This window comes from Nycticebus coucang, chromosome 9, assembly GCF_027406575.1.
Source record: "Nycticebus coucang isolate mNycCou1 chromosome 9, mNycCou1.pri, whole genome shotgun sequence".
In the NCBI taxonomy this organism is placed as follows: Eukaryota; Metazoa; Chordata; class Mammalia; order Primates; family Lorisidae; genus Nycticebus; species Nycticebus coucang.
In genome coordinates, this window is record NC_069788.1 from 21,570,526 (window position 1) to 21,597,994 (window position 27,469).

Sequence of the window (27,469 nt, forward strand, 5' to 3'; positions counted from 1 at the left end):
AGCAAACAGCTAAGTAGATTTCATTCATAATATTCCTTTTTGGTGATTCACTCCCTTCTCATTTTCAAATCCCAGCTATTCTTCAAAACTCAGTGGAATCAATATAGATTTCTGAATAATATTTCATATGTTAAGAAACTAGATGTCAGTGTGCTGAATCTAAGACACAAATAATCACATGGAGGCTAAGGTATTATTTTTCTAATGTTTTAAAGATTCAGCGATCTTATCACTCGAAAACTGAAAAATCTTTGCTTTTATACTCTTAACATATTGCATATTTTTGGAATATATCTGGTTATTTTTTGCAAAATGCAAGAATAAAGCTCCCAGTCTCTCTGAATAGACAGCGCTTACGATCTCTGCTTCAAAAACCTTTCCCTGCTTTTGAACTCTGTAGGACGCCCTGCAGAGGCCTATATTCATTGTCCGGGTCTTCTGCTTCCTACCTTATTTTCTGCACCTTCCCATTTTATTCTCTATGCTCAAGTCGCATTGACTCTCTTTCCGTCTCTCAGACCAGGCCACATTTTTCTCTGCCTGCCGTGTTTTTTCACTGGTCGCTGCGCCTGCACTGCTGTTTGGGTCACCCACCCATAGGTGGTGCAGGTGAGCACCTTGTCATTACTCAGCGCCAACAACCTTCCTCATTCAAATAATATGCCATCCTTCCAGCAACCTCCCACCTCTCTCTGTGATTTCTCTTATTGCACTGATAATAAATATTTTTCATCCTTCAATCATTTGTCTCCTTCCACTAGAATTTAGCTCAGTTACTCCAGTGTCCCCACGTCGGACCAGACTCTCACCGCTGACCAACTCTGTGAACTTTGCTGAATGTGGACGTGAACCCATGAATAAACTTCTGTAACTTTTCTTCTGACTTTTGTCAGTACTGGAATCATTATGTGTAGGTGCCTTATCTCTCCAAGTAAACAGTGAGCCTTCTCAGGTCCTGCTCCACCCTCCAGAAACTCTTAACATTAGAGTCTTCACATGATGTGCATTTTAAGTTTTTATTATTTTATTATTTAAGTTTTTATTATTTTATTATTGTGACTCTTTGGAGCAGAATCAACGAGGCAATTTTTCTAGATAGTTACTTTTCAGGGATAGCTAGTGATTAGGTCTCCTCTTACCAGACAGAGTTTGCCTCTGGAATAAAAATAAGACACTTGTTATTATTCATGCTGGCCTCAAAGACGTTATTTGAGAGGCGAGTTCTATCCTGATGCCGGCTGTCTTCAAAACAAGATCTTTGAGATTGCTCCTGTACCCTTGCAATACTCCTCTTTCCAGAAATCCTCCCTTGAGAATTCAGGCTTTGTTAGAATTCCTGTGGCCACTGAGATCAGGGAACTTGTCATTTGTCTCATGCCTTACTTTAGTTCATTCAGCAGAGTTCCTTGTGCACTAACAGCCGCTCCATCTTGCCCGCAGTGAGGTGAACAGCAGAATACCCTGCAGGGCGGGATCCAGCCTCGAGTGTCATCCACTTTCTATTTTTGTGATGTGAGATAAGAGATGATTATCAGTTATGAATGTGACACTTATCACAGGCCTGAAAGTTGGAGTTAATCCATTTCCCAAAAATTCTCTCTGCTATCTTCAAAGGATCTTTTGTTTCCTTAAAAGTCAAACTGCAGATAATGTTAACCTATTGTTAGGTTTAAAGAAGCTCTTAGGTGAGCAAATCCCTAGTATAATTCTTAGACGTTGTGGAGATTCAACATATGTTCGTTTTTCTTCTCAGAGCATGAACTAGTGATGTTAGCACCAAAGGCAAGCAGCTGACTATAGAAGATCAGATCTAAATACCATTTTCATGGTTTTATGGCTGAAGGAAGAGGGAGCAGCTGTATCCCAACATCCTTACCTTTTGTTCTGCTGACTGTTATGGCTACAGACACGCTGGCCTTGGGGTCTAGTGGTGGTGGTGGAGGTGATAGGATTAAAGGAGAGATTGGGTTAAAATTTTTCAGATGCTATTATTATTTTTGTATCCATCCCCTAGTTATCAGTGCTATAGGACCAAGACCTGTCGCTTTAAGTCATTATGATTCCACTTTTCCTTTCTGTTTACATAACATCAAAAGAGGCTTGCTGCCCTGGAGTAACCAGAGAGGCTGAGCCCTGTGTAAACGTAAGTAGGCAGTGGGGCTAGATTTTCAGGTGCTGCTATGAAAACAAAATTTTTCAGAGTTAGTGAGGGATAAGTGCACTCCAGGAAAAGATATTTTCTGCACTGTATGGAGCAAGCCATGTGCCAATAAGTATAAAATATCATGAAGAGCCCACCGTCAGGTGTTCAGCCTGTCCTCTTACCTTCTACCTTTACACGTTTGCCAAAAGAGTCAATTTCACGGATGCTGAGAAAACTTTCTGCAAAAGGGCTTTTCAGGCAAGAAAAATTGTGCATCAGCCTGAGTGTCCTATGCCTAATTTCAGTTCCCTGGTAAGCAGGGACAATGCCTAAAGCTAAGTTACAGAGGGTACAAGGACCTCCTCCCTCTCCCAGACTCTCACTTGTACATGTTCTTAGGCATTTCTGGTGCCAGGTTTGTGTTTTCCAGTATCCTTAGGACATTCAGTAGGTCAACAAAAACACAGTAGAGATGAACTTGTGGGGGAAAAAAATGTATAAAATTAGCATTCACTTAATACAAGTCTAGACCCTCCAAAGTAATTGGTTGCTTGGAAATATAAAAGTATTTACACTCCCCTCCCCCCATCCTTTTGTCATGGGTGTTAAACTGTCCTCTTAGAGATTATCACATATATTTCTGCTAAAACAGGATAAAGAACAGAAAGGGGAAAAGATCAAAGATCATGTGATAAGACATTACAATGTTTAAAAGATCAAATTCCCCCGGGGCGGAGCAAGATGGCAGCCGAGTAACAGCTTCCTTGCATCTGGGCACCGTGAGTCTGGGGAGATAGGACTCCAGGCATCTCTGGCTGGTGGGAACTGCCTATCATCACTCCTATGAGGATACAGGGAGTCAGCGAGAGACTTCTGGACCCCAAGAGGAGGACTAAAACAGTGGAAAACCGGCAAGTGGTCGCGTGTGTTCAACCCATCTAAACCCGCCCACAACTGTAAGTTCAGTAGCAGCGAGACTGCAAACCAGAAAGGCCTTACCTGTGAACTCTTTTGATGTCCTTGGACTTGGCACTGAGTTGAACTGCCTTGGGGAAGGCCTGAGTGGGAGTGCGGAGAACTTTGCGTTGTCTAGGGCCCCAGTCTGAGCCGCTGAGCCAGACGGAGCTAATAGTGTTTGGCGGTGGGTCACACGGATCCATTGTCAGTGATCTGCCCCGGCAAGCTCCGCCCTCAGGGTAGCAGAGCTAGAAATGGGTGGGAGCTGGTAACCCAGCAACCAAGTAGCCTAAGGGTGGGGTCTGAGCTGCCTTGCAGCCCTAACCCTCAGGGGCAGAGTGAGACCGGTTTTGGCACACAGAGTAAGTGGATAGCCACTTCAGCAGTGATTCCAGCGAGAAAGCTGGGAAAGCTTCTGCTCAGCAAGTTTACAAGTTCAAAGTGCCTTTTAAGTGGGCTGAAGAGAGATTTAGGGTGTCTACCTGCTGGGGTTTGAGAAATCAGCAGCCTCCAGTCGTATCAGAACTGTGACTAACATCTCATACCCCAAAAGACCACGTGTTGCCCAGACAATATTCAACAACATATACAAACTGCTTTGTTTTTGGTTGTGTATTTTTTTTTTTTTTTTGGTTTGGTTGGGTTTTTTTGTTTGTTTATTTTGACGTTGTTGATGTTTTGTTTCTTAATTTCAATCTTTTCCATACAGATCCCTTTTTCTTTCTCAATTTTTCTAGTTTAATTATAATTTCCCATTGCTGCCTTTTTTAATAACTTCAACTTCATTTTTGCTAGTGTTTCTACCGCTATCACTTGGTTTTTCACCCAATTTTATCGCCATAAAGTTTTCTGTTTGCTTGTTTTGGTTTGATTTATAGCATTTTTGTCTTTCCTCTCTACTTGGTGAAGGTGGGGTACTGTGTCTGACCAGGTTAGCAAAGAGCTGCTGACCTCAAGGGAACCACCCAACTGGGCACCCAACCCCCAGAAGGTGGGGTTTTTTAAGGTTGTGTCAAAGTACCCTACTGTACACCTATATTGCCCTGTCTCCCTCTTTCTGTGCCTCTCTTCTTTTTGTCAATATTCCTTATCCCTACCCCCTCTCCTTTCTCTATCTTTCTTTTTTTTCTTATCACTCGGTCATCCTTTCTTTCATCCCTTTTTTGCTCTTCAACCTTCTCACCTTTCTGGTCCTGTAACCCTTAGTCCACAGGCACGAGAACTTAAAGAGCAAGAGGAAGTGAAAGGAAAATTAGGGCAAGGAAACAGATAAAAGAAATCACTCATGAGGAAGAATCAGCAGAAAACTCCAGGCAACATGAAGAACCAGTCCAGAACAACCCCACCAAGGGACCATGAGGTAGCTACTGCAGAGGATTCCACCTATACAGAAATGTTAGGAATGACAGAAAGGGAATTTAGAATACACATGTTGAAAACAATGAAAGAAATGATGGAAACAATGAAGGAAACTGCTAATAAAGTGGAAAATAACCAAAAGGAAATCCAAAAACAGAATCAAATCAGAGATGAACGATATGAAGAATATAAAAAGGATATAGCAGAGCTGAAGGAAATGAAACAGTCAATCAGGGAACTTAAAGATGCAATGGAAAGTATCAGCAACAGGTTAGACCATGCAGAAGAAAGAATTTCAGAGGTAGAAGACAAAGTTTTTGAGATAACTCAGATAGTAAAAGAGGCAGAAAAGAAGAGAGAGAAAGCAGAACGTTCACTGTCAGAATTATGGGACTTTATGAAACGTTCCAACATACGAGTTATAGGAATTCCAGAAGGGGAAGAAGAATGCCCCAGAGGAATGGAAGCCATACTAGAGAATATTATAAAAGAAAATTTCCCAAACATCACCAAAGATTCTGACACACTGCTTTCAGAGGGCTATAGGACCCCAGGTCGCCTCAACTCTAACCGAGCTTCTCCAAGACACATTGTGATGAACCTGTCCAAAGTCAAGACAAAAGAAAAGATTCTGCAAGCTGCCAGGAGTAAGCGCCAGTTGACCTACAGGGGCAAATCCATCAGAGTGACCTCAGACTTCTCTAATGAAACTTTCCAAGCAAGAAGACAATGGTCATCTACCTTTAATCTACTTAAACAGAACAATTTTCAGCCCAGAATTCTGTACCCTGCTAAGCTAAGCTTCAAAATTGATGGAGAAATCAAATCATTTACGGATATACAAACATTGAGGAAATTCACCACAACAAGACCAGCTCTACAGGGAATACTTCAACCTGTTCTGCACACTGACCACCACAATGGATCAGCAGCAAAGTAAGAACTCAGAAATCAAAGGACAGAACCTAACCTCCACACTGATGCAAAAGATAAAACTAAGCAATGGACTCTCACCAAATAAGACGAATAGAATACTACCACACTTATCAATTATCTCCATAAATGTTAATGGCTTGAATTCCCCACTGAAGAGACATAGATTGGCTGACTGGATTAAAAAACACAAGCCATCCATTTGCTGTCTGCAAGAAACACACCTGGCTTCAAAAGACAAATTAAAGCTCCGAGTCAAGGGTTGGAAGACAATTTTTCAGGCAAATGGAATTCAGAAGAAAAGAGGAGTTGCAATCTTATTTTCAGATACATGTGGATTGAAAGCAACTAAAGTCAAAAAAGACAAAGATGGTCACTTTATATTGGTCAAGGGAAAACTACAACAAGAAGACATTTCAATTCTAAATATCTATGCACCCAATTTAAATGCTCCCAGATTCTTGAAACAGACCTTACTCAGTCTGAGCAATATGATATCTGATAATACCATCATAACAGGGGACTTTAACACACCTCTTACAGAGCTGGACAGATCCTCTAAACAGAAATTAAAGATATAAGAGATTTAAATGAGACCCTAGAACAATTATGCTTGATAGACGCATATAGAACACTCCACCCCAAAGATAAAGAATATACATTCTTCTCATCACCCCATGGAACATTCTCCAAAATTGATCATATCCTGGGACACAAAACAAATATCAACAGAATCAAAAGAATTGAAATTTTACCTTGTATCTTTTCAGACCATAAGGCACTAAAGGTGGAACTCAACTCTAACAAAAATGCTCGACCCCATCCAAAGGCATGGAAATTAAACAATCTTCTGTTGAATAACAGATGGGTGCAGGAAGAAATCAAACAGGAAATCACTAACTTCCTTAAGCATAACAACAATGAAGACACAAGCTACCAAAACCTGTGGGATACTGCAAAAGCAGTTTTGAGAGGAAAATTCATCGCTTTAGATGCCTACATTCGAAAAACAGACAGAGAGCACATCAACAATCTCACAAGAGACCTTATGGAATTGGAAAAAGAAGAACAATCTAAGCCTAAATTCAGTAGAAGAAAAGAAATCTCCAAAATCAAATCAGAGATCAATGAAATTGAAAACAAAAGAATCATTCAGAAAATTAATGAAACAAGGAGTTGGTTTTTTGAAAAAATAAATAAAATAGATAAACCATTGGCCAGACTAACTAGAAATAGAAAAGTAAAATCTCTAGTAACCTCAATCAGAAATGATAAAGGGGAAATAACAACTGATCCCACAGAGATACAAGAGATCATCTCTGAATACTACCAGAAACTGTATGCCCAGAAATTTGACAATGTGAAGGAAATGGATCAATATTTGGAATCACACCCTCTCCCTAGACTTGGCCAGGAAGAAATAGACCTCCTGAACAGACCAATTTCAAGCACTGAGATCAAAGAAACAATAAAAAAGCTTCCAACTAAAAAATGCCCTGGTCCAGATGGCTTCACTCCAGAATTCTATCAAACCTTCAAGGAAGAGCTTATTCCTGTACTGCAGAAATTATTCCAGAAAATTGAGGAAGAAGGAATCTTCCCCAACACATTCTATGAAGCAAACATCACCCTGATACCAAAACCAGGAAAAGACCCAAACAAAAAGGAGAATTTCAGACCAATCTCACTCATGAATATAGATGGAAAAATTCTCAACAAAATCCTAGCCAATAGATTACAGCTTATCATCAAAAAAGTCATTCATCATGATCAAGCAGGCTTCATCCCAGGGATGCAAGGCTGGTTCAACATACGCAAGTGCATAAACGTTATCCACCATATTAACAGAGGCAAAAATAAAGATCACATGATCCTCTCAATAGATGCAGAAAAAGCATTTGATAAAATCCAGCATCCTTTTCTAATTAGAACACTGAAGAGTATAGGCATAGGTGGCACATTTCTAAAACTGATTGAAGCTATCTATGACAAACCCACAGCCAATATTTTACTGAATGGAGTAAAACTGAAAGCTTTTCCTCTTAGAACTGGAACCAGACAAGGTTGTCCTCTGTCACCTTTACTATTCAACATAGTGCTGGAAGTTCTAGCCAATACAATTAGGCAAGACAAGGAAATAAAGGGAATCCAAATGGGAGCAGAGGAGGTCAAACTCTCCCTCTTTGCTGACGACATGATCTTATACTTAGAGAACCCCAAAGACTCAACCACAAGACTCCTAGAAGTCATCAAAAAATACAGTAATGTTTCAGGATATAAAATCAATGTCCACAAGTCAGTAGCCTTTGTATACACCAATAACAGTCAAGAGGAGAAGCTAATTAAGGACACAACTCCCTTCACCATAGTTTCAAAGAAAATGAAATACCTAGGAATATACCTAACGAAGGAGGTGAAGGACCTCTATAAAGAAAACTATGAACTCCTCAGAAAGGAAATAGCAGAGGATATTAACAAATGGAAGAACATACCATGCTCATGGATGGGAAGAATCAACATTGTTAAAATGTCTATACTTCCCAAAGCAATCTACCTATTCAATGCCATTCCTATCAAAGTACCTACATCGTACTTTCAAGATTTGGAAAAAATGATTCTGCGTTTTGTATGGAACCGGAAAAAACCCCGTATAGCTAAGGCAGTTCTTAGTAACAAAAATAAAGCTGGGGGCATCAGCATACCAGATTTTAGTCTGTACTACAAAGCCATAGTGCTCAAGACAGCATGGTACTGGCACAAAAACAGAGACATAGACACTTGGAATCGAATTGAACACCAAGAAATGAAACTAACATCTTACAACCACCTAATCTTCGATAAACCAAACAAGAACTTACCTTGGGGGAAAGACTCCCTATTCAATAAATGGTGTTGGGAGAATTGGATGTCTGCGTGTAAAAGACTGAAACTGGACCCACACCTTTCCCCACTCACAAAAATTGATTCAAGATGGATAAAGGACTTAAATTTAAGGCACGAAACAATAAAAATCCTCAAAGAAAGCATAGGAAAAACACTGGAAGATATTGGCCTGGGGGAAGACTTCATGAAGAAGACTGCCATGGCAATTGCAACAACAACAAAAATAAACAAATGGGACTTCATTAAACTGAAAAGCTTCTGTACAGCTAAGGTGACGATAACCAAAGCAAAGAGACAACCCACACAATGGGAAAGGATATTTGCATATTTTCAATCAGACAAAAGCTTGATAACCAGGATCTATAGAGAACTCAAATTAATCCACATGAAAAAAGCCAACAATCCCTTATATCAATGGGCAAGAGACATGAATAGAACTTTCTCTAAAGACGACAGACGAATGGCTAACAAACACATGAAAAAATGTTCATCATCTCTATATATTAGAGAAATGCAAATCAAAACATCCCTGAGATATCATCTAACCCCAGAGAGAATGGCCCACATCACAAAATCTCAAAACTGCAGATGCTGGCGTGGATGTGGAGAGAAGGGAACACTTTTACACTGCTGGTGGGACTGCAAACTAGTACAACCTTTCTGGAAGGAAGTATGGAGAAACCTCAAAGCACTCAACCTAGACCTCCCATTCGATCCTGCAATCCCATTACTGGGCATCTACCCAGAAGGAAAAAAATCCTTTTATCATAAGGACACTTGTACTAGACTGTTTATTGCAGCTCAATTTACAATTGCCAAAATGTGGAAACAGCCTAAATGCCCACCAACCCAGGAATGGATTAACAAGCTGTGGTATATGTATACCATGGAATACTATTCAGCCATTAAAAAAAATGGAGACTTTACATCCTTCGTATTAACCTGGATGGAAGTGGAAGACATTATTCTTAGTAAAGCATCACAAGAATGGAGAAGCATGAATCCTATGTACTCAATCTTGATATGAGGACAATTAATGACAATTAAGGTTATGGGGGGGGAAGCAGAAAGAGAGAGGGAGGGAGTGGGGTGGGGCCTTAGTGTGTGTCACACTTTATGGGGGCAGGACATGATTGCAAGAGGGACTTTACCTAGCAATTGCAATCAGTGTAACTGGCTTATTGTACCCTCAATGAATCCCCAATAATAAAAAAAAAAGAAAAAAAAAAAAAAGATCAAATTCCCACATACCTCATTCCTCCTGGAAAATACTTAACCTTTTTTGATTAAAAAAATACAAATACTATTATTATTATTGCTTAATACTTCATTGCAGCAATCGTCTGATTTCTTTTCTGAATGTATTTGTCTTCGTTCATTCTTTGCAAGGTTTTTGTTTCTGGTCCCTATCTTAAACATTGTAATTGTTGTTAAATTTTAAGCCTTTTTAATTTTGTGAAGGCAAAAAGTGGAAGCCTAACAAGCACATGTATATGTGAAAATAAAAAAAAATAATAATGTATATAGAGATTATACATATTATTAACCATTTAGATATGATCTGAGAAGCCTCACGTAATATACTCTTCCCTAACCCCTAAACCACACACACAGTATAAGTCAGATACCCACAAAATTACATACCTCATGTTTAAAAGGATCCATGGAACCTAGTATTCTGAGGCAGGATGGTATTGCTGTTAGTAACGTCATACTAAATATGTATGGTATGATATCGTTTAGAAGATGTTACATTGAGGAGTCTATGGAGCAACCAGTTCTGCATTGCTGAGTCTGTGGAGCCTTGCTGAATATATTTGATCTGAACTTTGTAAAAAGAACAAAGGTCCATAGGGGTTTGAAAGAGCATGGTGACCTCCAAAAAAGGCGAAGATTTTCTTGTGATTGAAAGATGGCATCCACGAAAGGGATGATAGAAGATGAAAATGGTAAGCTAAGGCAGGGACATATTAAAAAGGCCACGAATGATGCCATGATGGAATTGTTGAATTTTAGAGTGTTAGTGCAGCCTAGTAAGCAGGAACGAATATGATGGAGTTTGATTTTCAGAAAGCTGAAAGTGACAGTAGTCTACGTTGTTCTGGTCCTGGCATTTATTGATTGACCTTGAGTCCATGCTATAAATCTGGATACCAGGTGTATTCTAGCCGTGGTTAACCATTTCTAGGTCCTAATGGTGTTGGCGCCTTAGTCAGGTTGCCTGATGAACAATATAATGTACGTGTTTGAAGGGAATCTCTCCATATCACATTGTCAAGGGTCAATGGCCTCCTGGTGGGCAGCATCCACGCAACTCTGCAAGACCTGCTACTGCAGCCTTCACAGCTGATGTGTTCTTCTCCTCTCTGTGGCTTGGTCACTCCACCTCAGCACTCTGGGTCAGAGCTCTTTCGTCACTCTACTGCTGCCTCCTCCACAAACATGTCTGGCTGCCCAAGATGTCCTCCCCAAACTGATATCCCAGCTCTCAATTTCCTTTTAGAAACAGGCCTTTGGCACAGCTGGGCCTCACTAGTGTTTGCTTGTCCATTATTGGCTGGCAGTGACAACTTGCCCTCTCAGCATCACCAGGCTCAGAAGCAATTCTGGCAATATCTATCGGGTTAAAGGTTACTTTACTGAGATCTCCTTGCCCCCAGCTCGCAAGCTGTTTTCACTTCTTAATTGGTTCTTAGGCTTTTGCACACCTTTCTTCATGGGTCCCATTCCAAACTCAAAAGATGCTTGTGTGACTTCCTTAAGTCTTTTCTTTTAGAGGATGCCTCTTCCTGAAATAGGAAACAGGATCCAGCTACCTATGAATCGGTGTGCTAAGTAAAGTGATTTCAGAATGCCGTCCACTTTGCCCATATTCTTGACAATAATGTTTTGTTTTTCTTATGTTAGTTGGCAGATACTCAAAAAAATTTAAATCCCCCTTAATTCTGGGCTACTGAGACTTCTTTGTCTATTTGCATTAGTGAAAATTGTTTCATGGACTTAATTTCAAGTAGTCTAAACATTATATATCTTGGAAGAACATAATAAATGTCATAATTTATAGTGGAAGTGTTGAAACTATGAAATATCACCTTATTATAGTGTAAGTATTCATGTCTTTGTGAACTCAGGAGGCATGAAGTTCTCCATGCTTGTGAAGGGTTATCAAATGCTAGATTCTGTTCCTGGTGTAACAAATAAAATTATGTGTATAAAGAAGTTAGCCCAGATACTACTGTTTAGTATGTGTTATTTGTTATCCTTATTTCTAAATTCAAAGTTTAATAGATGAGAAGTCCAAGGCCAATTAATATTTTTTTCTTTGTAGTTCTAGTTCTAGAAGCGTATATAAGTTGTTTGTTTTCATTTTACTTAAAGTGCAAAGATTCTATGGAGACAGGCCTTAGTGCGGACCTTTTCTCTTCAATCAAAAGTAGAATTAAATGATCCCTTTTAATCTGCAGATACTTTATTTATTTTGTTTTTCCTTATGTTCTTTGTGGCATTTACAAAAGGAGAATATTTTAAAAGCTATTATTTTCATATTAGATATTTTCAGTATCTGCCTGCCATATCTGTTATTTCTTCATGATTTTATTTATTCATGGACTTTTGTTTGTATTTAATCCTTAAGGAAAAAAAAACTTCTGATTACAATCATCTTCTCCTTATTTAAATCTACTAATTTATCTTGGTTTGAGTTCATCTGGAAAAGGCAATGTGGCAAGATTGAATTATGTGAAATTTTTGAATTATTGGAAGGAGACCTCATGCCCCGATAAAGGCATAAGGAACTAAAATAACAAGATGAATGAACCTAGACAGGGTGCATTCTTAATCAAGTTAAAACTGTGAGCAACTGGGATGTATTTCCACCAGGGAACTCTGAAAAAGAGCATACGAGTTAGCCCATCGAAGGGTTGAACAACCTTGGATATTGATAGATCAACACCTCCCATACCACCCCAGTCGTGAATTGAGAGTTGAGAAAGGTAATTCCTTACCATTTTGACCCTGGTGTATGCTTGCAGAGAGCTCAAGAGCTTAGGCCAGAGCAAACTTTCAGGCAAAAAGACAAATCCATACTGGTTGCATGGAGATAATAATGCAAGGTGTTATGGGCAGAGTATCAATAGCATCTGTTACCCTTTGTTTCAAAGGATGCTGGGAAATATAATTAAAAACAAAATCTCCCAACCCAAAAATATTCTCCACTGAGACAGTAGAGAAATGCTTTTATCACTGAAGGAACATTAAACCTGAATGTGGTACCCATCACAGGCAATCCATGAAGAGATTGCAAATACAGGAAGACATTTCCCCCTTCTGTACAGCCAACCAGCCAAGCCCATTGCATACAAGGGCTTTCAAGGTAAACAGTAAGTAGGCCTTGAGTGAGATGACTTAATAGCATTAATTGTCACATTCGACTCACCTAACTTTATCTGATAATTGGGGTGACCATCTGAATTAACCAATTGTCTATATCCAGAGGAAAAACAAACTTGTCATATCTTTTTAATAAGGAAACTAAGATAAACAATAAAAGGGACCCGACCAACTGAGGTGTCACATACTTGTAATCCGACCTACACAATCCCACCTACTTGGGCCCAGAACCCCCAGTGCAGCCTGGGCAACCTAATGATATATACTGACTCCCCACCTCTCACCTTGGTCAGTCTGTAAAAAGAGTGAAAGAAAAGAGAAAGACAGAGACAAACAGACAGAGATGGTCTCTAAGGCCTTGGGAAAGAGTTTCCTAGGTCATAAAGCTCATCTAGTCTCCAAAAGGATTTATATACATTTCAAGGGGAGGAGAAAGTACTTATGATTACAAGTTTTCTAACACAAAAACTCTGAGAAAAGGGGAAGAAAAGTACACTCTTATTTTCAACAGAGAGACTTTAGCCTCTTATTTTTAATTTGTAGTTGCCCTTACATGGGAAATCATTTCTTTTGACACCATAAAATGTTTGTGCCTATCTTTTACCTCCTCAGCTGCTTCCAAAAATGTTTTATTTGATTGTTCATCTTTCTTTTGCTACCATTTTATTGACATTTGTTCAAATGGCACGTGTTCCGACATCCTGTCTGATTTTCCTCTTTAAGGTTGCTAGTATTGGTTGTTATTTTTATTTATTAGCTTAGATGTATCTGTTGAAGTATAATAGTGATGTAATTCTTCCAATATGAAAGGCGGAGAGATGTTCGCCTTGGGGGCGGGGTGGGGAGGCAACGTGGTGGGTCTCCTGAGACCTCTGCTCCTGGGTTTCCCTGATTCCTCCCAGCCTCAAAGGCTAGGCCCTGTTCTCAGCCTGTTTCTTGGTTTCTTTTCAGCTTTTGCACTCAGGGAAAACCAGTACATTCACCTGCCCTTCTCCAGAGTCCACTTATCTCTGCCAGACTTGTTCTTCCTAGGACCGATTCATTCCCTCCTTTTTGTGTCTGTTGGGCAGGTTTCAAATGTGTTCTCCAACTGCTTCCATGGCCTCCTTAGACCCAAACAAACCCATTTGCACCCAGTTGGAATTGAGAAAGAAGAGGTCAGAGAAGCCCATTTAGATAATTGTGTTCCTATGTTCATTTGTTCCCACAGAATAAATAGTTGTAAAATCCTAATTACTAGATAGCAGAAGTGTAGAAACAGGCCTGTGAGTGTTCCTTCCCAGGGAGGACCTGTAAACCGTCCCAGAAATTACATTTGGTGGAGATTAATCGCCTATGTTCCTTGAATAGTGAAATAGCCAGTTTTATTGTATCAAGAAACCCTCTTCACTATTTTGGACAACACCCTTTCGTTGTTTAAGGAGCTAGACCATCCTTGATGTAATCTAAATTGTAGGATTTCATGTTCATAACTGCTAATAAAACCACAACTCCAAATTCAAGATAAGTACACTTAAGTTTGGCACTATCCACTCCTTTGTGTCCTAAATACTGGACTGCTCTTTACAATACCGCCTTTGGTTCCTTTGGTACTTGTGGTGTCGTGCCCTTCATGAATCTCATGAGTGCTAGATGGGTGTGCAGCAGTGCAAAGATTCCCCTCCCAGAGCTGACCATTTGGAGTATGCATGGCCTGAACTTGGAAGAGTTCTTGCCACATTTAGGTTAAAGAGAGAAGGAATTTGGAAGGGAAGTGACAAGATTCTTTGACGGAGCCATTGTTTCTCAATTCACACATGTATGTACATCTATTTGTGCAAAAACCTTTATGTGTGCATAAATTTAGGGTAACTAATTTGTCCTTGCTTAAAAGGATTTCCAAATGTGCTTTTTTAGAAATGTCTTTAAAGTGGGGATTCAGACGAATCCTATTCAGGCTAAAGTATAAATAATAAATGTATATTTATTTGAATTTCTTGATGGCAAATGCTGTGCAGACAATAGACTTATTTATTTCCGAAGAGGTTTTATGTTAAAAGAAAGCTCCCTGGGGCATTAAAAAGAAAAAGCCTGTAAAAAGCACTTTAGTACATTGTAAGTCTGAGGATAAAATATGACAATAATAATTACTAAAGCACAAACCAAACTTGTACATACTGTGCATCATGCATTTTCAACTTTATTGTTGAGTTTATTCCTGTCACAAGTGGAGCTACTCCTGGGAGATTAATTGGGATCTTAGGTTACATTAACCCTTTTAGTTCATATATAATTTATTATATCATTTTGAATCACAGAGACCCACTATAATAATATTTAGTGATAGTAATATTTGATTAGTACTTTATTATTGTTATTGCTACCCTTATTTTATAGGTGAAGAACTAGAACTCTGAATTGTGAAGTCACTTGCCCAAGTTTACACACAATTAAGGGGAAAAGCTGGGATTTTTAACTCTAGACATCATGAAGCAGAAACTGGGCTTAATTACCATACGTGGCCTTTCAATGTCACATGGTCTATGTCACATATTGCAGCCAATACCTTATGATTTATTTGAAAGGTGCAAATCAAGAAACAACTCATGGTGGTGTGGACTGAATGTTTGTGTCCTTCAAAATTCATATATTGAAGCCCTAAACACCAATATGATGGTATTTAGAGGTGGGGCATTTGGGAGGCAATTAGGTTTAGATGAGGTCATTAGGGTGGAGCTTCCAGGATAGGATTAGTGCCCTCGTAAAAAGAGGGGCAAACCAGAGCCCTCTCTCTTGTTTCCCATGTGAGGACATCCTGCAAGCCAAGAAGAGATCCCTCACCAGGAACCAAATTGACGGGAAGCCTTGATTTTGGATTTCCCAGTTTTCAAAACTGTGAGAAATAAATGTCTGCTGATTTAGCCACTCAGTATGGTATTTTGTTACAGCATTGGCGATGTTAATTTTTCCTTATCTTTCTGAAACACTTGAGCTTTTTGATTCAGAATAATTTTCAAGTACATGTTCCCTTAAAGTTATACATTTAAATGATCTTAATAACTAAACCAGTGTCAGACTGGTATACTCTTGCTTACATCAAAGCAACATTTAATTTGAAGCTTTTATAATTATATTCTTCCATGTGAATTTAATATACATAATAAACATCTATTAACATAAGAGTATCTCTTTGGAGTAGGACAGACCAAATTCAAATCCCTTACTAACATAATTGCAACCAAGTTACTTGGCTTGTCTGAGAGAAAAACTTTTAACTTTTTCTGAGAGTTTATAGTTTGCCAGGCACTGTATTTTCAGAATTTATGTATTATCTCATTTTATCTTCATATGAGAGGTCCAGAGTTTCCTTGTTATATAGATTAATAGGCTAACGCTTAAAAATTAAACAGCTTTCACCAAATATCACAGATAATAAGTATCACAGCTTATTAGTTTAAATGTAGATTTCTCGGACTCCAAAATCTTTTTTTTTTCGCCACTACACTGATTCCAAAGTCCATCAAAGGGTTCTATGAAGATTAAATTACATATGTTTGTAATTTAGTTTAATTTAGATTAATTTAATTTAGGTACTCTGTTTGGAAAGTATTAAAGTATTTTCTAATACCAACGTTCTAAGTACCAAGATGCCTGTAAAGAACAGTCACATAGTAAATTGTGACATTTTAAAGCTGTAAAAAACCTAGACACAATCATATCTAATGTTGTCTATTGTTTTTAGTTTATTGAACTTGTATAACAATATCCACTTACATAGAATTCTTATATGTAAAATGGTCCAAGTTGAACTGATATAGTTGAATGGGTGGGAAAGGAAAGTTTTCAAGGTACCTTTCTGTAACACCTGTGGCTCCCTAGAGCAACATTTCAAAATCACCTCTTAGGTGGCCTCCTCTCCTTTTGTATATGAAATAACTGAGGGCCACAAGAGCAAAATATCTGCTGCAGTTAAGGTACCTTAACTTCTAAGGTACCTTTTAAATCCTGGTTCAAGGCTCTTTTCTAGACTCAGGAGTACAGGTGAGTGTCTACAGGAAAGCACTGGTTGGTTTTGCTCATAAGAGTTTTGAGATATTTGGTTTTATACTTAGAGAATAGTACAGAAAAACTAATTTAGTCTTTAAAATGATGGTGGTTGTTTCTAACATATTATTATGAAGTTTCCAGTCTTTGAGACCTTTCTCCTTGGACTCTACATTAAAGATTCCTGAAGTTGATACTTGGATGAAAAAACTAAGCACAGTGTTTATACAGATATTCATTCTCCTGAAACTGGAATAGCCTAATAATAACCGGAACTGCTAATAGCATAATACAATGAGGTAACAAGCTATAGAAAGTATTAGGTAGGAGGGGCTCTTATAAAAAAAAAAAGTTACTTATTCTAATTGTTTAAGAGAACTGCAATAGTCCTCTGGGTTACAAGATTCCATTATTTGTTTACTTACACAGACTTTGTCTTTATAATTGCAGGACAAATACTTGATATGGTACAAACTTGAATTGTGTAGTTATTCAATCATAAAATGAATTATCACTGTATATGCATATTATGTATATTGTTGGGATGAAAACTTTTCTTATTCCAAATTGGGTTCAGTTGGTTGGAGGCTTGAAAATTAATTGGCAATATACAGAATAATAGGGGAAAAAAGCAAGATTTTTCCCGTTGTTTGGTTTGTAACATCTTAAGTGAAGTTGGTACTGGTAGGGCTACAACCATACATGCACCTGGCAGTTGTTCTACGATGAGGAGTTCACTGAATCACCAGAGATACTGGTTTCTATATCAAAATGAAGGGCGGGGGAGTATTAGGGATTCAGTGGATGGAAGGTTCTGATGAAGCTTGTTTACTAATTTTTTTTGAGTGTTCTAGTGCCCAAGATCAGTGCCTCCCTAATGGAAGACCATTCTGGACAATAGGGAAGGTGAGGTTGTTCTAACCAACTCTGATAAAGATCTGTTCTAGTAAGATTTGGAAAAGTCAGAAAATATTTTTCTTCTGCTCTTATTTAGCTCAAATGTTTTCACTCTAAAATAATCTTTATACCAACTCTGGGCATCCAGAGAGGTCTTCACATTTCCCCTATCTGAAACTTCCATAGAATTTTTATAAAATTAAGCTAAGTTAATTGCTATGGAGAAAAGATTTAGGTTAGAAACTGTGAAGTATAATATTGCAAAGGGAATACAGAACATATATTAGAATGAAGAAACAAACAGCAAAACAAAGATTAATAAAGTTTTTGAGTACATAGAATAGCCCATTGAGAATTCTAGATGTTGGGCTCAGAACATCTTAAGTAAGGATAATAGTGGTAGGGCTGTAGTCGTGATTATTTTCTGGAGCAGTGTATGAAAGATGTAAATGTTTCTAGTGAATGTTTTGAGTGCTCAAACTGTTGCATCAATGAATCCTTTGACATTTATATCATTATCAAGCTATACTTATAGGATTTAGGGAAAAGCGTAGTTTTAGTTCTTAGATGATGCTAAATCAGAAAGGAGGGAGAAATATTAGAACTGTTAATAACTTACAAAATACACAGTATGGAAGGATCTAGATTATAAAGAGATGAAAATAACTCAAAGACAATCAACAGGACCATAATCTGATAACCCATAAACGTTTATAGTCTTTCACTAAAACATAAAATTTCTCTCTACAGTCAACCTCATCTTTGATAAATGATAATCAAAGATGACTCTTGCTGACCAAATAAGTCTAGTTTCATTTAATTTGGTCTGATTATAACGTAGGTGGAGCAAAAATGATAACTGAACCCATAGGTCTTTTTAAGTTTTTCTCTGTTGGAACTTTGCATTCAAATTCTCAGATGGGATTTCTAAAAGTCTTCTCAAGGCGAGGAAATTAAGCCAAGAACTCATCACCCTTCTTCATCTAAGTACCTGTAGATTTTTGGTGAATTCCTCTTTTCTCAAGGTACCCAGGTCTGCCAGGAAATGATCTTTCTTACTTACAGCACTGGGAACCTTTTAATCTAGGTGTTAGCTTAATTTCCCATGAGGACTTTATAAGCACTGCTTTATAAAGTCAACCATTGTTCCTCAAAACTGTCTGATCAGAACTGATTTTATGTACATCATTATCAAATATGACATTCCAATCAAGTCTTGGTTATGTAATCAATTCTTCCAATTATGTCCTCTTACAAGGAAGACAGATTATCATTGAATTTATGCAAATAAATATATTGCCATGAAAGTAAAACTATTCAATAAAGATTTCCAAATTATAGAGGGAACAGCGGGGAGTAAAAAGATAAGTATTTCACTTCTGTTTATAAACATGTAATTTATTAAGTTGTTATGAAGTATAGGTAGCTTGAGAAAAGAGGACAAGATTTCTTATATCCAGGAAATCGACCATTAAAGAACCAGCAGTGTTTCAAACAAAGACCATACCAATTATGATCATTCTTCAATAGTCTATTAAAAATTCTTATTCTTCTTAATTTTATGAGGGGTTTTATGAATCCTCAGCTTCTCCACTGGAGTTCTGAAAATCTATGCTCTGTGAAGTGGGATGATCTTAAAATTATCTAAACAATGACATAAGAAGTTTATATCCCAGAGTACCTGTAATAAATAGTTCTTTCCATGGATCTCAAAGAGGACCTCTTTTTTTGAAGACAAAGCGTTCTGCTAGTAACCGATTGTAGGAGCTTTCAGAAAAGCATCAGAGGAAGGCAGTAACTGTGAATGACAAAAAAAAAAAAAGATTAAAATGGCCATAGTTAAAAATCTGATGGATGTTAATTTTAACATAATTGACAAAGGAATTTGGTAGAATTCTGTAGAATACAAAATTTAAACTATGGAATTATGACTGACAAATTTATTCCAGAACACATCAGAGACAGTAAAGACCTTGGGCAGATTTCTGGAAACTTCATATAATTACTGATACAATAACATTTTACCCATATAAATATAAGGTAGTTTAAGAAGCTCTTCTTATTTGACAACCATTCACTTTAGCATATCAAGTAAACCTAACTAGTTTAGCATCCTCTGTTTACAAAGTGGGAGAACAAATTCTGAGAGTTTCCAGGAGTTCTCTGGGAAATCTCGACATCAGTTTCAGATGAAGAAGACTTCATTTAAAATTTTATTCTGTCAAGGTGTTAAAAATATCAAAAGGTTACACATTTCACTTCATGAAATAGGAACCCAGGTCACTGTAAAACAATACTTAGTTATCCACTTAACCTAAGGAATGATAAAAAAGATTTCAAAAGTAAATGTAGGAGGTAACAAAACTGTTAAAAAAGCAAATGCAAAACAAATAAACAAAACCCTTAGCTTTTTCTTTAATGAAAAGACTAGATTCTCTTAAATAATAAAAAGATGTGATAAGGTTAGCATAAAAAGCATAGCAAATTATTCTGATAAAATAGAATCTTTGTTTGTTACTTCAGAAGCAAATCAACAATCCAAGAAAAGAAAACTTTGTTGTTTTAAGAGAGAGAAAACCAAACTCTAGTTTTGATATAAAGTTCACTTGAAAACAAAACAAAACAAAAAACTGGAAAGAAACCCATTCAACCATAGCCAGCTTTGACTAGGCAACATAAGACTTCTTTTTATAAAACTTCTACAATTTTCCACATCACAACAAAAAATTCCTTTCCTACAAACCTTCAAAAAATGTTTATATCATTCAAGTATTTGTCCTCTCCTTTTCCTTTCTCACTCTTTTTATTTTTATTTTTTTATTTTTTAAGCATCTAGCCCTTTTACTTAGAACACAGTTATCTTTTCCCTTTAAAAAAAACCAACTTCAACCTTTTGTACTTTTTATAGCAAAAACACTTCCTACATTCTTGCACACTTCAGATCCAAAGTTGGTTTCCTTCACCTTTATTGTTTCTGTTACAGTCATGTGTCGTTAAAGATGGGAATACATTCTGAGAAATGTGGAGTTAGGCCATTTTGTCCTTGTGTTGAAAGAGGAAATATAAAAATACAATAAAATACCATAACAAAACATACAATAACAAATACAACTAGTGTAAATAAGTTTGGGAATAAACACTGACTCTTGTTTAATACAAGTAGTTGGAGTTCAGGCAGTTGGGTGCACGAGAGAGAAATCTACAAGCCTGGACAGTCAGGCTTCCTTGGGCATTAGTGAAATAATTTATTCAGGGGTGTCCAACCTTTTTTTTTTTTTCTCTATGCCACACATTGGAAGAATAAGAGTTGTCTGGGACCACACATGAAACACAAAAACACCAAGGAAAGCTGATTAGCAAAAGAAAAAGTCTATGCATACTTTTCGTGATATTGGACACTACAGATAAGCTAAAAAATAAGTCCTTACCAAGTGAGCAAGTGGCTCCAAACCCCTGCTTTGTGGAGTAATGAATATTTGGTTAACGTGGTCGATCCGTTGAATAGATGTTAGTAAAGACTGCATCTCCGATTAAATACTTTTAAAAGACTACATATATATTATGTAGGTTATCGTATATTATGTCTGTATCTAGATGTATACATAGGTATTTAAAGGCTGATGAGCTGGTCATTGTTTCTTTTTCTCAGGAATTTTTTCTGGTGGTGGTGATGTTGGTGGGAGGCCTTAGAGGAGAATCTAGAGGGTCAAAACACCAACATCTGAGGTAGCACAAAGGAGAAATATATGGTCTCTATCACATCATGAACAAAGTAGAGCATATTCCTTATAAAAATTCAAAAGCAAGTGGCTACTATTCTTACCTTAAGAGGACAGAACAATTTCTTCTGCTAGACTCTCCTCATCAAAAGCACTGCATATTTATAAAATTCTCATATACACAGCTTATGAAAGATGTGATTCCAAAGAGTCATTCCAAGTAGCCAATGTTGGTCACCATTGTTTCTTCTAAGGATAGCAGGATCAATTAACTGATGGTCTCCTTATTTGGTTGAGTTCCATAATGAGCGGGTCATGCCACTCGAGGAAATACCACTCAATTACCTTGTCGCTCTGTTTAACAGAGGTGAAAATCATTTGAAGTTCCTTAGGAAATTCCAGGTGCAAGGAGAGAGTAACAGGAAAATAACCAGTTAGAAGTCAACATAGGAAGTAAGGAGAAAGGGATAGGGTGCAGAGACCTGTGGTTTAAACTACCCCTATACTTTTGCCCAAACTAAGCTGGCCCCAGAATTACCAAGCAGCTTGCATCTCAGCAGTACTCACAGAGGAAGAAATGTTTACTATACCTCATGGGTGTATTTTTGTGAAGTCAACTGCTCCTTCTCCCCAAACTGAAAACTGGGCACTAAGAAAAGCCTGAAGGAAAAAGTCCCAGTGGATTCCCAGGCAGAAAGGGACTGTTTCTGAGAGCTGTGAGTAGGGGAAGGGAGCATCTAGGTCAGGCCACCTTCTCATCTCTTTCCTAGATCCTTTATGTTTGGAACATCTGGGCATTTCTAATCTGACAAACACTCACATTAGCAAGAGTTACACGGTTAACTCACATGAAATCAATAGCAAATTTGCCCTTGTTTATCCACTTCAATTCTATTCATGTCACTTTTCTATTTAATCTCTATATGAAACTAAAAATTACTTGTTTAGTCATATCATTTGAAATTTAGTGAAATAACGACTTGTTTCACTAACAACTGTTGGAGGAAAAGGTGAAACATAGTATTTTTTATGGTAACTTTTTAACCAAATTTTACTTCCTTAAAATTTAAAAAAAAAAAAAATGCAGAATAGAGCTGAGTTTGAATCCCAATTTTGCTGAAGTTACTTAAATCTTCTTATCTCAGTTTCCTAATCGGAAATATATGAATTATCTTCAAACTAATTATGGAATTAGAGATGATATGTTTAAAATACAAACCACACATGAACAAAATATATGTTTTCATCATATGTTAATTTTCTCTGCTCTAATACTGAATTAATCAGTCTTTGATAATGGCTTGGGCATAGTACCACAAAAAATATCTTCCAATAGAAATGTATTGTTGGTTAGACAGAAGCTACGTAGCTCGTGCAGAATCATGCCAATATACTGTCAAACCACCATCCCTTTAATTTACCTCTATTGACTAGAATGAGGCAGCAAAGGATAGAAAAGATGTGGGTTGATGATAATGTGGGCCAGAGGGAAGACAGATTGGGAGATAAGTCTTGGTTTTGCATTTTTAGCTAACTTTGTATCACAAACAAGTACCATTTTCACTGCCCAGAAAGTAGCTAGAAGCTTCTGGTCTTCTTTCTTCCTTCCCTCCTTTCTTTCTTTTCTTTTTCTTTTCTTTTTTTTTTTTTTTTCAGTTTTGGCCAGGGCTGGGCTTGAAACCCCCACCCCCAGTATGTGGTGCCAGCGCCCCACTCCTTGAGCTACAGGCGCCTCCCAGCTTCCGGTTTTCTTAAAGAACACAGCCATAATCTTTCACTTACTATCTGAAAATTACACACACACAAACACACATACACACACAAATCCTTTTCTTCCAGAATACAGTAGTGAACATTAAAGAGTTAACGGCATTTCTGTGATATATTTTCATGAGTTTAGCATTTTCATTTATCTGTTTAAAATCTGTCGTAGATGATAATCATGCCAGGTTTTTCTTAATCATTCAAACATTCAAAAATGATTTTAAAATCTTTAAATGGTGTGTAGCAGATTTTTATTTCTCAGAGGGTTTCTTTCTACTTACGGAAAATTTGCTTAAATTATGCCCTTTTGTCATATTCTCTGTAAATGTTAAATCAATGCAAAATGAATGGATTTGTATTTCTAAAAATAACTTCTTTCACAGGAAGAAGAACTAAGGAAGAGCGGAGAAGCCAAATATGCCCACTTGAGTGATGAACTTCATGTATTAATTGAAGTGTTTGCTCCACCTGGGGAAGCTTATTCACGTATGAGTCATGCATTGGAAGAAATTAAAAAATTCCTGGTTCCCGTAAGTGTTTTTTCACTTTTTATGAATATGTTTCTCATTGGTTTGTATTTTAAAGTGGGCCTTTGATATTTACTGACTTTTTAAAAGGAAATTTATATTACAAACTAATTATCTATTTACAATAGGGTTGATACAAAGCTAAAATAATATAGCCCATAAAAAAAACATTTAGGGCAGGACCTGGTATGTTGTCACATAGCGATGGTTTGACAGTGGTATTCAGCTTGAGTACGTTATATGCCACGCACCAGTTCACGGCCATGAAGAACAGGACAAACATAAAAACATAAATATGTAATTGACGTTGTATACTTTTTTCCTTGTGTTTTAATGACTTGACGTGTCTTGTTATCAATTTATAAATAATGGAAAAAAATTTGCAGGTATAGTAGAAGAGGAAAGAGATTAAATATGTAATATTTAAAAGATGTCAGTACATTAAACTATTAGATGCACTTTTATGTGACTATATGACAGCTACTGGCTCATTATAAAACATAATAAAAATAATGAATTTTAATAGAGCCAGACATTTGTTGACTTCAGGAAAAAGTTAGAAAAATAAACTGGACTAAGTGAAGGCAACAGAGGATATCACTCACTTAGTAGGGCAGCAAATTCTGGGTTCCATATTAAGTAGAATTCTCTATTGATTTTCTAAGAAGTAGAGGAATATTAAGCAAGTGAAGCTTTTGTAAAAGTGGACAATTTAGCATTCTAGGAAGAGGTTGTTCAAATAGAAATCTTGGCATCAGGATTCTAGTGGGGTGTAAGGTATTTAGAAAAGAATGCTGAATAAAGTTTTCTGAAGTGGCTGACAGAGTCTTCAGGAGAGAAAAAGAGTAGGTAAGATTAATTTACACAATGAAGAAACAGTAGATTTCTATTAAGCAATACACTCAGACCATATGGTGGGTAAGTTTAATTGGTTGGCAGCAATTTTGGCAGTGAGAAAAGAAAAAAATCATCAGAGAAATTCCAGAATTTCCAGAATGTAAATACATTAGGAGCTAACAGTATCATATCTTTATATGTCCAGTTTAAAAATTAATTTCTATCAAGGCGAGGTTACAGAGTAATGCCAGACCACTCTGTTTATTCTTCTTTAACTTCATATACACACAGAATTTCTGCATAATTTGTTGTCTGGCACTCACCTATTCATCTGCCTAAGTAGATCTCATTTTTCTTAAGAATTACTATACTATGTTTTCTCTTCCTTTTGCCTACAAACTAAAGGCCTAGTGCTATACTGAGTAAAATTTCATGATATTTAGCTCAGAACAGACTAGAATTGCTTATACTGCTGACTGATTTCATGACTGTAGACAAGTCATTTAAATTCTTAGAGCCTCAGCTTATTTATCTTTAAAATGAAGGTAATTATGATTGGCCAACCTCTGTTATAGTTACTGTAAATAGTAAATGGGGTAATTCATATGAAAGGACTTGGAAAATTATTAGGCACTATATCAATGAATGGCTTTAATTTATTTTATTGTCATGGTAAATAGAAAGATCTAGGAATGACTTTCTGATGTAAAATATGTAACACAAAATAGTATTTCTTTGTTACATATATATTGGATCTACTCTTATAGGCCAGAGTAGATCCAAAACTGGCCAGGTTACCCAATTTTATTATAAATGTGAATAATATATCTCACTTGCTTTCTTATACATCATGATACTTATAATCATTTCATTTATATCTTCTCCATTGAAATACATATGTATATTTCAATGGAGAAGTAATAAATATAAATATATATATATATCTCCCGAGGGTATATATATTGTTGTCGGTGCGTCTCTTGGTCAAAACTATCTTGCCATCATTTCACATCATGTCTGGCAAAATAAATGTTTGATAGTGTGACTGATGGAATGGGCCAACTAAAAAGCATTAGGAGTGATACAATGGGATAAAATAGCAATCCTGGTCACATTTGGGGAACAATATCCCACAATCAATATGCACCAAATACACAGACCCAGATGAAGAATGAAAATCTTACGTTGGCCAGTGTGATGACCTGTCCCTATCTCTGTGATCTCATCTCTGTATATCAACTGCTCACTCATTATGCTCCAGCCATGCTGGCTTTTGTTCAACCAACACTATGGGCTCACTGTTCATGATTCCTCTCCAAAGTACTGGCATGGCTAAGAATGTTAACATATTTGTACATAACATGTACAGACGCCTAAGTAAAGAATTATAACCAGGAAGGACATTGTAGAAGAACACAGAAGGCCGACCTAGGGAAGGGTAGGACTCTGGAATTCCACTGACATCTCCTTCCTCTACAAAATGGAATATCTTCCCATAACAGATCTTTTTACCTTCCTCCATCTCCTGTATTTTATCCAAAATTTATCAAGCTTGCTCTCTGTCCAGGGGTTGTGATCATCCAAGACTACCAGCTTTAGAACATACAACCTCTTGTTAAATGTCTGAATGCTTTAGGATATTGGAAAACAACACAGTTTCATCACTTTAAATGAATTGTTAAAGACAAAAGAATTACTCTCAGCCTGCTGGTCTCCAGACACTCTAGTCTTATCAAAACAAGTAGAAGATCAGGTAAAGAAGACATCTTTGATTTGAACATAGCTAATTTTAAATCTCTGATGCTTTGAGAAGATCCTATATTAGTTTTCCTTGCATTTGTTAATTTCTCTTAAACATACAGTTTAGGATTGTAAAACCAATTATTTGATAGTGAAAAAAAGGTATAAAATACTAAACTAATATGTGGTTTAAATAATGTTAATGTGGTCCCCTTTTTTTTATACTGTGTATTCTATAAGAGGTAAATAACTATTACCATTATAATAAGTTTATTCTATTCCTTTAAAAATTTTTTTAATTCAAAGTATTATAGGGGCACAAATATTTTTATTTACATGGATCATTTACAATGCTTGAGTCATGGTTACAAGTATGCCCATCACTCAAATAGTGTTCATTGTACCCTATCCCCTCTTCCCCACTTTCCTCTGTTTGATTTCCTTTAAGTTTTACTTCCCTATCTAAGCACTTGTGTGCTCCTCAGTTAGTTCTAACTTGAGAGTAAGAACACGTGGTGTTTGTTTTTTCACTCTTGAAATACTTTACTTATCATAATGGTCTCCAGTGCCATCCAAATTACAAATGGCATTGGGTCATCCTTTTTCATGGCCAAGTAATATTAATTCTGTGGCATATATACACTACTGTTATCTGAATTTATTCTTCAGTAAGTCCTTTGTTTTGGAGATTCAAAGAATGAATCCACAGACCACAGATCAGTGGTAAGACAGGATTAGGTAAGTCATTCCTAGAAAAGAATACAGGAAAAGCACCAGAGCTTCTGGCAGAGAGAAAACCTGAGTCTGGAAAAATCTCCCCTCTGCCTGGGTCCTTTGTCTTGGGTATATATACATATATAGCCTAACAAATTAATGGATATAGTCCCTTCCATTGGGGCAAGGTTAATGAATGTGTTGACTTATAAACGGGTATAGTCCCTACAGCTCTGGGCAAGAGGTCAGTGTGTTTCCAGGCCTATGAGAATTACATGAAATTAACCACACATGGTAAATGGGGGGGTTCCTTGCTCAGCGGAAAGAGCTGAGGGGAGGGAGACAGAGGCAGGGCAGAGACACCACCTGTGCTCCCTGAGCTCCAGCTACTGCAGCCTCCTGCAGCCCCTCTGCCCACCCACCAACCTGCTGGCTCCTCAGCGCACTGCTTCCAGAACACCCACTGGGGCAGAGACACAGAAGGTATGGCAGGTCCTCCCGTCAGCTCAGCCAGGCCATTGAATTGATGGGCGCTCAGGTTTCCACATCTTTGTAATTGTGAATTGTACTACAATAAACATTTG

The 27,469-nt window shown here is 37.2% G+C and overlaps 1 protein-coding gene across 2 annotated transcripts in view; it reads left to right on the forward strand.

Annotated features, from left to right (window-relative positions):
* Nucleotides 1-27,469, forward strand: part of KHDRBS2 (KH RNA binding domain containing, signal transduction associated 2) — a 577,858-nt gene that overhangs the window by 292,626 nt on the left and 257,763 nt on the right. For both annotated transcript variants that reach the window (XR_008382612.1, XM_053603566.1), the window contains exon 4: nt 23,451-23,597. Coding sequence is in view for 1 of the 2 variants with exons in the window: in XM_053603566.1 (XP_053459541.1) it covers nt 23,451-23,597 (147 nt within the window). In the remaining variant the exon portion in view is untranslated. The remainder of the gene's footprint in view (nt 1-23,450; nt 23,598-27,469) is intronic.